This window comes from Engraulis encrasicolus, chromosome 3 (genome assembly GCF_034702125.1).
Source record: "Engraulis encrasicolus isolate BLACKSEA-1 chromosome 3, IST_EnEncr_1.0, whole genome shotgun sequence".
Classification (NCBI taxonomy): Eukaryota; Metazoa; Chordata; class Actinopteri; order Clupeiformes; family Engraulidae; genus Engraulis; species Engraulis encrasicolus.
The window spans coordinates 55,249,382-55,263,130 of NC_085859.1; the positions used below are offsets into that span (position 1 = coordinate 55,249,382).

Sequence of the window (13,749 nt, forward strand, 5' to 3'; positions counted from 1 at the left end):
GAACATCTCACCCATTTCCCAACTCCCCTAACCAATGTCACAGAACACTAAACACAATTCCTACTTAACACTCAAATTCCAGTTTTAAAACACACTCTTTTCACACCATTACACACAATTCTCTGGATTACACTCAATTTTCATGAAGAAAAACACTGGGTTTCTCATGGAACACACTGTCATTCACAACACTACAATCAACTGCCATACTATGTTCACTTCCTCATCACATGGGCAAACTCTCTTCATACCGGTTTACAATCTGAAATCATCACCCCATAAGGACACACATTGCATGTCATATTGATGAAAAATGAGTGGATGCAAGGAGAAAACACATTTGTTTAGTTTTTGAACTAAAAAATATGTTACGTATACAAAACATCACTTTCATGTGGTTACCCAATATTTTACAATAAATTAGTGCAATTTTTTAAATGTCAGAAAAATATGTACAATTTATACACATCTGTGTACTCCGAGTCTAAAAACAACATTTCAGTATTTTACTACAGAAAATACCCTCTTTAGTAAGTAAAACACTGAAGAAAATAATGGCGATATTGCTGTTGATGCCTTCTCTGGGTGGATGCGCCATGCAAGACGGTATTTCCCTCGCTGCCTGGCCAGGGAAACGATTGCATGTGATGTGGATGAGGTCCTGTGGCCAGACCACAATAGAAGGCAGGATGAAGCAGAGTAGATGTGAGTGTGTGTGTGTGTGTGTGTGTGTGTGTTTTTCATAGCAATAGGCTATACAGTAATGTAATAGATTTTTGTACTGCCAAATAGGCAGTGGGGTTTATCTTTGTGTTGTTTTTGTGAAAAAGAAATAAAAATCTTTCTGTTTCTGTTTGTGTGTTGTGGGAATTAAGTTTTTCCAACTTATGTCATAGTATCCATGCAATCCAGAACAAAAAAGCCTACACTACTGGGAGAAATTAGTTTTATCCTGTGCCCAACAGTGTTTTAATGGGTCTGCAAATGTGTATTGTAGTGACTGTCTGTGTGTGTCATTTGACGACAAAATGAGGTTTTTAGAAGAGAGTACACTGTTTTGAGACAAGACGTGCATTTTTCAGAGGTAGTGAAGAGTTTGGCCCGTTGTGTGTGAGGTTTGGAGATTTGTGTGTAGAGTTTTGAGAATTCGAGGACCGATTCCGAAAATTGTGTGTAGGCAATCGAGAAAAACTGTATCATTTTTTTTAGTGCATACACATGTAGAAATCTGTGTTGGGGGTGCACGGCTTCTCTTCGGCATAGGTAAGGGGGTGCGCTAAGAAAAATAGGTTAAGAACCACTGGTTTATATGACCATACAAGAACATGAGAATGCATCATTAAATGTAGTATACCTTTATCTGCATAGCCTGTAGCATTGACATCTGAATTCCCCGGGCTGTTCTGCATTGTGTGAACACACATCTCTCATCACCATGTTCGGTTGTGAATTGAAAGTAACTTAATTAGCTGGTTTCAGCCAGTGTTCAACCATATTAGGTGGAGGAAAAGACAGCAGTAAATTAAATATTTCTACTCGGAAGAAGAATTTACACTTTGCTGATTAAAACCCTGAGTATTTCATCTCCTTTTGAATTAATAAATGGTTTCATGTGCTTAAGTAGGCCGAGGTCAAACAGGCCCAAAAGGCAAGTATGAGATTTTATGATAAATTCAGATGTTGCTGATATTACTTGAGAGCTGAGTTTCAGCACTGAAAGTAATGGACACTGGACTGCACTGGAAGTGATCCTATTATACTTTTGTGAGACTAGTAAAGTCAGACTTTCATAATGTGTTGGCATCTGTCAAATTAGTGGGACAAATAATGGATATATTACTAGATGGTTCATAAAAAGGCTCTGGATTTCCAATTGTGTGTGTGTGTGTGTGTGTGTGTGTGTGTGTGTGTGTGTGGGGGGGGGGTGTTGTACTGCACCAATCTACATTTGTGAGGCCACTGCTATTGGAGCACACCAACACGGTGGGGCCCTCGCTCCACGTGGGGCCCAAAGCCACATGTTTTGACCCCTACTGGGGTAGTTTTGTTTTTACTGCTAAAAGTTAACGTGTAAAAGTATTTCTTCGCTGACAGGTTAAGGTTAGGGATTGTTTTGGTTTGGGCACAGTTAACCTATTGCTAGGGTTAATATAATGGAAGTCAATGGGAGACCCCCACAAACATATTAAGGTGGGGTTGTGTGTGTGTGTGTGTGTGTGTGTGTGTGTGTGTGTGTGTGTGTGTGTGTGTGTGTGTGTGTGTGTGTGTGTGTGTGTGCGTTGCGTGCATGTGTGCATGCATGTGCGTGTGTGTTTATTGACGGATGATAATAGTTTGGTCCATCAAGACACTGTAGTGTGAAGACGGCCAAGATGCATTTTTTAGATGCGTCCCACGCATCTCTATAAGAGGCTTTGGTGTCCGTCCGTCCGTCCGTCCGTCCGTCCGTCCGTCCGTCCGTCCGTCCGTCCGTCCGTCCGTCCGTCCGTCCGCCCTCCCGTGATGAGTTTCTGAATTGTGATTCCCTCTTGTGATTCCCTCTTGTGTCCACAAGGTGGCAGTCGCTCAGTTTTGGCCTGGAGCTCATGCGTGTAAACCAAAACGTCTACCATAATGGTTAGCAAACCGGCTACGCAGCTGATTGATTGCATTATCTGACACAACTGCAGAAGCACAGAAGTCTGTATGCATATTCCATCCATGTGTGCCATGAAATAGGAAGGCATGAGACATTTGCAGATAGCGTTTCCTATGTACACATCTATGGCCAAGAGACCGTGCTCTTTGCCAGTGAGAAAACATGGCGGCACTTCCTGTTGATTTTCACATGAAAGTTTTGCTTAATTTAAAGTCCCTAAGCGACTATAAATGTTGTGGCTTCCATATATTGATGTAAAAGTGCCCCACGAAGTAATGAAGCACAACAAAGTTACTCCACATTACCATTTGACCACTCGTTTTTCTATGCTAACAAGGTAGCTAATGTAGCATTGTAAATGATCCAGGGAGAAAGGGGGAAATGTTGTGATTTCAGTCCGCCTGAGGCAACGATTTTCGTGGGGAAGATGACCTGCATCTCGGTGGCATTGAACCACGCCCCCGTGCCTTATTTGGCTCGCTCAGCACGTGCGTCCTCAGTCCAATCGCAATGCTTTATTTTCCCCAGACGTTTAATCGCATTTAAGTGAAAGTGCCATGTATACACATCGCAAAATAACTCTTAATCCGATCTATTTAAATCGCATTTATTAAATCGGACTTAAAAACTTAAAAAGACAGTAACATGTAATCAGCAATGCATTACAGTTTTTGAGTAACTTGCCAAACACTGTAGAAATCCTATGTTACTTTTTCAAATCCAGGCTTATACAGTACATGGTAGGCTTATCGATAAATTGCCTTGACAGGTTATGAGGAGGCCCAGATGGCGTTTGGGCAAAAAAGGTTCAGAACGGGCATAGACGGACGCATCTGTTGTCCGCCTGTCGGACTTGTTATTTTACTTCTCACAGTTTCATTCACTGGAGCCCTGAGGGAAGATCTAGTTATGGGGATGGTGTGTGTGTGTGTGTGTGTGTGTGTGTGTGTGTGTGTGTGTGTGTGTGTGTGTGTGTGTGTGTGTGTGTGTGTGTGTGTGTGTGTGTGTGTTTGTATTGGGGTCAGACTAATTCTCTGAGGGCAGACTGGGGCAGGAGAGGAACCCAACACCTCATCAACAGACACCTCAAGAAAAACAATCAGGCCTTCTGTCACACTCACACACTCTTCCTGTCTTTCTTTCTTTCTTTCTCTCACTCTTCCTCTTCCTGCGCTCTCTCTCTCTCTCTCTCTCTCTCTCTCTCTCTCTCTCTCTCTCTCTCTCTCTCTCTCTCTCTCTCTCTCTCTCTCTCTCTCTCTCTCTCTCTCTCTCTCTCAAACAAGGGGTTGTTTTTAATGGGGTAGGGTAAGGTGGGGTGGGAGGTGGAGTTTGTTTTGGTGGATGTGTGGACCATGGTTGGTTCAATAAAGGGATTTTAAATATCAAATGTCTCTCCCTCTCTCTCTCTCTCTCTCTCTCTCTCTCTCTCTCTCTGTCACACACACACACACCCATTCACACACACACACACACACACACACACACACACACACACACACACACACACACACACACAACACACACACACAACACACACATACACAGACACACAAACACACACATACACACACACACACACACACACACACACACCTAAACGCAGTGCCGCTGACCACTTTGACTGGGCCCGGGACAAAATCATGTGAATGGGCCCCCCCTCTCATGCAATGTAATGAGGACCTATGTCTGGGCCCCCTCTTTGACAGCTGACCCCTTTGCCAACCCCCCCCCCCCCCCCACACACACACTCAAACATGACAGTCACTTCTGTTTATCGCAGGTGTCAAACTGTCAGACAACACTTCCACAATCCGTCTGTGTGTGTGTGTCTGTGGTGTGGTGTGTGTGTCTGTGTGTGTGTGTGTGTGTGTTTGTGTGTGTGTGTGTGTGTGTGTGTGTCTGTGTCTGTGTCTGTGTCTGTGTCTGTGAGTCGGTATGTAGGTGGTTTGCTGAGTGGCCTTATGTGAGTGAAGTGTTTTTATCCTCTGCCCCACAGTCCTGGTCAAGTGCAGACAGATGATTACACAGCAGGACGGAGGGATAAGGAGACACTAAAAGAGAACAAAGAAAGGAGGACAAAAAAGAGGATACTGTAGGTAAGGGTACAGAAGAGAGTTGCGTTGAAGGAGACGAGAGGAGGGTTGAGAGGGGAGAGGGAGACTGAATACACTTACAGAGTTGTGCACAATGCAGACTGTAGGTGGAGCAAAAGGGGATGCTGTGGTGCCTTTGTATCCCTACTTTTGGGCTCCTTAAATGAGGCTTTCTCAACTTTTACTGCAGACAAATGAGTGGAGTGCAGCGGCAGTAGCATTGTTAAGAAATAGAGAATGAAGAAAAAAATGCACCACCACTTTACTGGAAAACTCGTTCCGGTGCCCTTGACACAGCATAGTACATTATGTTGCATACATTATGTTATATTACATCCAAATATACATCTGAAATTAGCTAAAATGGGCTAAAATCAAAGCATTGCAGCAGTGTTCTCCCCTTGCACCTGAAATCGATGCCCAATGCTCTGTATAAAATTGTGTACAGTGTGTTGCCAAAGAAGACGCCACACGAGAGCCAGAGAGGGCTGGCAGAGAAACTGTGTGTGTGTGTGTGTTTTTGATATGAACACCCAGGGGTCTGAAATGATGAGCTGGACTCTCTGAGTCAGGAAGTTTAACAGCCTTTCTATTTTGTCTCTCGTTCTTTCTCTTGTTCCTCACAATCACCCTTCATCCCTCTTTCATTATAGAGCACTCTCTCTTCCTCTCTTCCACCAGGCTTTTAAGTGCATCCATGTGAGCATCCATCAATCACAGAGTTTTTTTAGCACAATAACTTTTAAATCTATGGACTATATGGACCAATAGTCTATAAAAGGTATATAAACAAATTAGCTTTTGGTAGGCAGCACTGTCTAGATGGCCGCATAGTCATCAGAATCAACTCCACCTTTATAGTCCAGCAGTTAACTGTCAAAATAGCCCAGAATAGTTCACTTTGGTATGCAAGCATGAAAATTGGCACAGATGTTCATTAGAATGTACTCTATCAGCTCAGGGCGTTGGCCACGCAAAAATCCAAGATGGCCGCCATTTTTCAAGATGGCCACCTTCTCCACTTCTAAATAAGTCTAAGAATAGTTAAATTAGTGATGCAAGCATGTCATTTGGCAAAATTGTTCATTTGAATGTACTTTTTCAAAATATGGTGTTGGCCACGCAAAATCCAAGATGGCCACCATTTTTCAAGATGGCAACCCTCGCCACTCGCAAATAAGTCTAAGAATAGTTCAATTAGTGATGCAATCATGTAATTTGGCAGAAATGTGTCTTTGTATGCACTTTTTAAAAAAATGGTGTTGGATACACAAAATTCAAGATGGCTGCCATTTTTCAAGATGGCCACCCTTTATGATGCATAGAGAGAGAGAGAGAGAGAGAGAGACAGCACTTTCGCTCATAAACCCCAAACAATTGGTGCCTTCTTGGCAGCCTCCAGAGCTGGTCTGTGAATGTGAGAATGAGTATGTGCTCCACAAAGGCAAAGTGGAGAAGGTATTACTAGTGGAGTCTGCAAGGGTTTTACCATTACGGAAGTGATAAAAGCACCAAACTTTGCATGGTGTGTCTTTAGGGTATTAAACTGTAATTCTAGCCTAGGAGCCATCGGGAAAAAAAATAATTCTACCATGTCATATACAATGTCATGTTGTGTAATGCATTACATTGTTAGTACATGACATTATACTTAGCTGACAATGTTAATATAGTCCCAAACCCAGCAGTGATGAAGCAATGGCAGTTGTAGCCTGCTTGACAGATTGATGAAACTACAAAATGTACATAGTGTGAAAGTATGTGTGATAGTGTGCATACTGTGCTTACATGCTTGGCAGCAAATGTAACATTGTGAACGATTTGAGAAGATTCTTGGTTTAAATTAAAATGAGCTTTGCCCACACTAAAACTATGGTAAGAATAGACTGCTGCTAATGCTCACCCAGCAGCATCTGAATGGGGAAGTGTCAGTGCAAGATGATGTCCAAGGTAGCAGGTTCTCCATCCTCTAATTTCCTTAACAGATATTTTGTATTTGTATGAGAGAGGGTAAAGGACAGGATCTTTCCATATGTATGAAGAACCCATAAGATCACCTAATTCAACATTTTCACAAGTAGCATTGTGCACATAGTGAGTGCACTTCAGTCATCTTTAGAATGGTATTACAGATTACTCAATATACATGTAGGCCACAGTATGTCTTCAGTTCAAATTAAATGGAAATCATTTCTAAGTAGGTGTTGAGTAAGTAGGCAGAGGTAAATTGTTTTTTTTCAAGTCCTCACCTAGTACTTGTGTCACAAGTTGTATTACAGTTAGCTCAATAATCATTGAGTACTTCAATTGCTACTTCACAACTGACAGCTGATGGACAACATGTACCATAGGTCTTTGCCACCCTTACACATAGGAGAAATATCTATATAAAAACAGTTCTCATATGGTATATACTATAAAAGTAAATCATTACTGGTACTCATTACTCATTTTCTTGATATGCAAGGCACACAAATAGTCTGGGAGGAAGGATAGTCTACCATAGATTGTGAGTGGTAATAGTAACACAACTCATTCCCACTACACCATTTTGCATCATATTGTACATGACCTCAGAAGGCTCCACATGTTTCAGTTCTACTATGTAGTTGTACAGTACAGTACAGTACAGTACAGTACAGTACAGTACAGTACAGTACAGTACAGTACAGTACAGTACAGTACAGTACAGTAGCATACAGTACGGTGCAGAATAGTAAAGTACAGTACAGTACAGTCGCATGCAGTACGGTGCAGTACAGTACAATAGCATACAGTACGGTGCAGTACAGTACAGTACAGTTTGGTATATCACATTACAGTACAGTACAGTAGAGTACAGTACGGTGCAGTACAGTACAGTATGGTGTATCACATTACAGTACAGTACAGTAGCATACAGTACGGTACAGTAGAGTACAGTAGGCCTACAGTACAGTATGGTATATCACATACAGTACAGTACAGTACGGTCCAGTACAGTACAGTACAGTATATCACATTACAGTACAGTAGAGTACAGTACAGTACAGTAGCATACAGTACAGTGCAGTAGCATACAGTACGGTGCAGTAGAGTACAGTACCGTACAGTATATAACATTACAGTACAGAACAGTACAGTATAGCAGAGTACACTACACCACAGTACAGTAGAGCACAGTATCTTGATGACGTTTGGGCTAATTTGACAGGTGTATCCCTCCAAAGTCAATGGGATTTCCACATGTTGTTGTTTAAAGTTTTTGAAAGACTTTTTGAGTGTGTGAGAGAAGTAAGCCAGGCTGACATGTTTTAAACAAAGACCACACCCACAAATAAAAAAATAATGAGCAATCAATAAATCAAGTGGTTAGGTAGCCAACATATCATCTAGGTTAAAGGCCAAAGTAGAACATAAAACAGACATGTTACCATTTTGCATATGTCAATATACTGTATGTATGGTGTATTGTATATTGATTATTCATAATTTCCTAAGCATAGAGGCCCCCATCACTCCATAGTACACTAGGACTTGAGATATACATATCTGAACACAAACCAGCATACATTTTAATTTGTAATGACCTTATAGAGGTAGATAATCCAAGCTGTCACTGACACTTGATATGCACATGTATTCACTTGATATGAAAATTGAATATTTCAGTTGGGCTCCTAGGCTTAAATCATTGATCAAAAATTGATCATTGATCAGAAATGCTTTCTGGTGAACATTTGTGCCAAATTGCATGATTATATCCCTAATTTAACTCTTCTTGGCCTTATTTACAAGTTGAGAGGTAGCCATCTTGAAAAATGGCAGCCATCTTGGATTTTGAGTGGCCAATGCTCTTTTGTGAGAGACTGCATTCTAATGAACATTTGTGCCTAATTGTATGATTGTATCATTAATTTAACTATTCTTAGCCTTATTTACAAGTGAACAGGGTGGCCATCTTGAAAAATGGCGGCCATCTTGGATTTTGAGTGGCCAATGCTCTTTTGTGAAAGAGTGCATTCTAATGAACATTTGTGGCGAATTTTATGATTGTATCATTAACTTAACTATTCTTAGCCTTATTTACAAGTGAACAGGGTGGCCTTCTTGAAAAATGGCCGCCATTTTGGATTTTTGCGTGGCCAACGCAAAAGAATACATTCTAATGAACCTCTGTGCCAATTTCTATGCTTGCATACCAAAGTGAACTATTTTTGGTCTTATTTGCTCCGCTATTACCCCTATTCATTTTAGTTCATTTAATTCATTATTCATGTCTATTTTGTTATTTTTTATTTTATTTTTTATTTGTTTCTTTTTAAATTTTATTTTCATCCTAATTACTCTCATTTGTGCTTTTTGTTTCCTCTTTTTCGTCTTCCACAGCAATAAACTGCACCTGTACTATCATAATGCAGATAGGTTTGCCGCTAATTTTAATGCTACACAGCAACTGGCAAGTAAGCTTGTATGTTACACATTTACTGAAGTAAATATTGCAATGAATCACAATAATACATGCATTGCAATGCATCAACATAGCATAGTGGCATGTGTATCGTGATGCACATAGAATCGTGAACACCTTGCCAATACCCACCCCTACTGTCATCATCCCCCTTTCCTTCTCTCACTCACTGTCTTCTCTCTCTCTCTCTCTCTCTCTCTCTCTCTCTCTCTCTCTCTCTCTCTCTCTCTCTCTCTCTCTCTCTCTCTCTCTCTCTCTCTCTCTCTCTCTCTCCTTTGTTGTCTCTGTCCGTATCTTCCTCTGTTTCCCCCTATCTCCCCTTCTGCTTCGGAGAGTGTGGGGAAGCCAGTGATGGGTCTTGTGCTGTGGCTGAGTCTCTGGGTTGTATTGTGTCATGTCTTGTGTTCTGTTTGTGGTGCTCCTCTCTCAGGGCTTTATTGGGCTCCCTTTTCCGTGTGTGCGGTCGTGTGTGTAACAACCACTACACTGGTTACTCTGGTATACAGGCCTCTAATGCTGGAAGACTGGACATTTTGTTGCCTTATTGGAACAAATTGATCTGAGGCACCTGGCTTGTGTGTCTCAATGTGTTTCTCTATGTATTTCCGTGTGTGTGTGTGTGTGTGTGTGTGTGTGTGTGTGTGCGCGCAGGCAAATACACACCCCAAAGGAGGACGTGCTGTAGCTACTTGTACTTAGTACTTACTTGTAGTTAGGAGCTAGTACTTACCATGCAGCACTTCATGTATAAATATATTTCTGTGATGTAATGTAATGATTGTGATGTAGTGTAATCTAATAAATGTAATGTCTTTGTATCTAAGCTCCATACAAGGCGAGCTGAAGCAATTACCTCTTGTGCACCATCCTGCTGTTCATGTAACATACAGCATGTAAGGTTACATTTTTCTTGACGTGTCGCTGCATAACACGTTCATAGCAGCTGTTATACACTTTGCATGAACGATTCATGACTGTTTCTTTAGACATTCGTACCAAACCTTAACATGGAAGACAAAAGGACAGCAACTTATAAAAGTTCCACAATTGCAAAGCAGCATTTAAATTTTTGTTCTGAACCTGACCTGATTGCATCCAATGTGTATGATTTACTCCAGTGCCAGGGACAGAATATGGTCAAAAAATATTTTTCATTCAAATGATCTGTCCCTTTCATTGAAGTAAATCCAGAAGGGATTAGATGGCATGTTAGTGGCATGTGGCATGCAGACATGGCATGCCAAATGAAGGCTATGTTTTTGGGTGGTGGACCCACATTATTCAATGATAGGTAAGGGTTAGGGATTGGTTTTGATCTAGGCACAGTTTGACATGTTTATAGGTTGTTGGACACACATTGTTCATTGACAGGCTAGGTTTAGGAATGAGATGGTATAGGCCCAGTTTGACAAAGTGCACTTGGAGTGGCATGTGCTACAAGCCACTAAATTGGATTGGATTGGAGCCAATTTTGGTCCCCTAGGTAGGGGAAATTCTTTCTCTGCATTTATCACATTTGGACTAGTGAATCATATTGAAGTACACACACTAGTCCGTAGCAGTGGGCTGCCTGCTGAGCGGCGCCCGGGGAGCAATGTGGGGGTTAGGTGCCTTGCTCAAGGGCACTTCAGCCGTGGTCCGGTTGGGCACTGAACCGGGAACCCTGGGTTTGCCAACCCAGTGCTCTAACCACTGAGCCACGACTGCTAGTATGGCTAAATCATCTAACCCACTCTCAGTAATCATTGAGGGTTCATAACAAAAGTAAAATGCTGTTTTACTTTAATTTTGACAAATTGCTGTTCTTCCATCATGAAAGGTTTAGTATAAATGGGTCTTGAAACAATCATGAATACTTTTTGGAGACTTTTTAACAGCTATGCTGTGCTATGCAGGAACACGTCAAGTTAAGTGTTTCCAAATGTAATATAATACAGCGCAGTGTAATGTAATATAATGTAATGTCACATAATGTAATGTCTTTGTCTATTTATAGAGGGTGAGCTGCAACTACATTCTATGGACCATTCTGCTCTTCGTGGCCGTGCTTCTGACCGTCACGGTAACCGGCAGCATCCTGGTGATGAACCACTACCAGGCTCCTCGTCACGGCGGCGAGCTCGACTCCCTGGCGCCCCACATCAGCACCAACCAGGATACGGAGGCCAACGCCCTGGTCACCATCGACCGTGGAGACGGCTCGCGCATCAATGTCTTCATTGAACCCAACTGCCCCGACTACAACGCCAACTTCCAGAGGCTGGAAGGGGTGCAGACCTCTCTGCTGCACTCGCTCACCGACCACGACTCGGACCTGAAGTCCGTCAGAGGTCAGGACCGTGTGCTATTGGTCAAGCTGGCCGAGGATGTGGCCAAGCTGTCTGCCCACGCCACCCAGCTGAAGATGGAGTATGAGGGCCTGAGGAAGGGGCAGAGTAACATCGGCCAGGAGCTTGGCACACTGCAGACAGACCAGCAGAGACTCATCGTGGTAAGTTAATATGTTGTCATACTCACACACATATTTATTGCACATGCACATACACACACAAAGCCAGAGCAACATCAAGCAGGAACTTAGTATACTGCAGACAGATCAGCAGTGAATCATTCTGGTAAGTGAATATACACACACATGCCCATAATACACACTCTCCCATTCCAGGATGCCCCACATACCAGGGGTCCCTCGTATGGCTAATACAGCTGTGTGTCCTGTGGTGATCTGGTCATCCCACTTCTTTATATATATATTTTTAAGGGCTTTTATGCCTTCATTTGACAGGACAGTCGAAGATGGTGACAGGAAGTGAATGGGACAGAGAGACAGGGGAGGATCGGGAAATGACCTCGGCCGGACTCGAACCGGGGTCCCCGGGTGGGCATGCAAGCCCAAATGTGGGGGGCTTAGCATGCGTGGTCATCCCACTTCTGCCCGCACCAACTTAGATGTCGTATAATTCCTTAACGACTTAAGCTATTACTACGAAACTTGATGACTTTTCCTAAAATTTAGTTGGCTACAGTGTAGTACCAAGTGATTAGGTTTATCATTTTTACCGTTGCCATGGCAACGGTTTTCTGACAGGTATGTCTGACCGAAAATCACTGATCTAAATCTCATTATTGTTCCTTTCCTTTATCAAATACTACTTATTGCAGAGTTATTCCATTACCACAAATTACCTACCTAACATACCTGATCTAATATCAGCTTCATTAATTGTCATTAATTTATGCAAATGTATGCTAATTTGATGACATTGCCACATATATAATCGCGGCGGGCTTTATCTTTACCAACGCACATTTCACCTGAATTTCATTCATTCTTTTTATATCTCATTGCTTAAGTGTGTCATGTATATCATGCCCTGCAAATTTGGTAATGATATATACTGTTGTTGAGGACTTGTTTTGTGTATAAGAATGTTATAAGAAACGGAAGCCACTTTACCATATCTGTGACGCCATTTTGTGACATATATTTTCAATTTTTTTGTTATTTCCATTAACATCAGACAACTTTGTGAGCATTTAAGTGGTCTGAAGCATAATCATAAAAATGTAAGTGCATTACCTAAATTTGATGGAAAATACATTATGGCGAGATTTTGGGCATTATAATCAGATAATGACGTCATAATGACGTCATAATAGCAGATAATGACACAAAAATGATGTCATTCATAGATGTCTATGTAGATCGTCCCCCTAAAGTTTGGTGGTCATACCGTATTCCGTTCATGAGTTATGAGGGGGGGGTCAAAAGAGCCCCCCCTCCAGGCCCAGGAATGCCAAAAAAGCCCAGTCTCTGAATAGGCTTAAACCATTTAAAACCTTTCTTAGTCCCAACTAGGGGTGGGCGGTATGTCGAGATTTAAGATGTCTCGAGAAGGAGAAGCATCTTGAAATAGATTTGGACATATCGAATTTATCGATAAAAATAATTAACTTTTCAATTCTGAGATCATCAGAAGCAAATTCTCTTCCTCTGCGCTGCTCTCGTACCAGTCCACGCTTTTACTCTGCCTGTGTGTGTTCCGTATGTGACTCGATTACCATGGCAATAATAGAGATGCACAAGACGAGAAGGCTCAATAGAACGTCTATGATTAAAATATGTTCCTGCCTTGAACACGCCTCTGCCCAGGGTAGCTGCTCAAAGTTGATTGGTTCCGGACAAAGTGGGTGGAGTTCACAATGTTTCCGGAGATCAGTAACAATACTTATATTGCTTGTGGCCTGTCTAGAAGCATTGCCAAAGGTGATGCATCAATAGGAGGGCGTGGCATGACTAGCAGTGCAGTGAAGTATACCCAGCTCGTCCTTCCTGGCAGTGTGACAGGGCCGCTGAGGGTATTCATTCTCCCTAAGCACCACCCTGTTAACATTTGTCCAAGACACACATAGTAATCACCACCAACTTGATGTTATGGCCAGATTTACTGCCCTCATCATGTTAGACCCACACCGAGACACAGAGAGGAGAGGTGAAGCAGAAATTGTAGAAATGCAATTTAGAAGAGAAGAGAAGAGAAGAGAAGAGAGGAGATGACAGGGCAGGA

At 42.1% G+C, this 13,749-nt stretch overlaps 1 protein-coding gene across 1 annotated transcript in view; it reads left to right on the forward strand.

Moving 5' to 3' along the window:
* LOC134445537 (fibrinogen C domain-containing protein 1-A-like) overlaps positions 1-13,749 on the forward strand; it is a 112,548-nt gene that overhangs the window by 15,143 nt on the left and 83,656 nt on the right. The window contains exon 2 of the mRNA XM_063194590.1: positions 11,178-11,672. Coding sequence (XP_063050660.1) covers positions 11,178-11,672 — 495 coding nt within the window. The remainder of the gene's footprint in view (positions 1-11,177; positions 11,673-13,749) is intronic.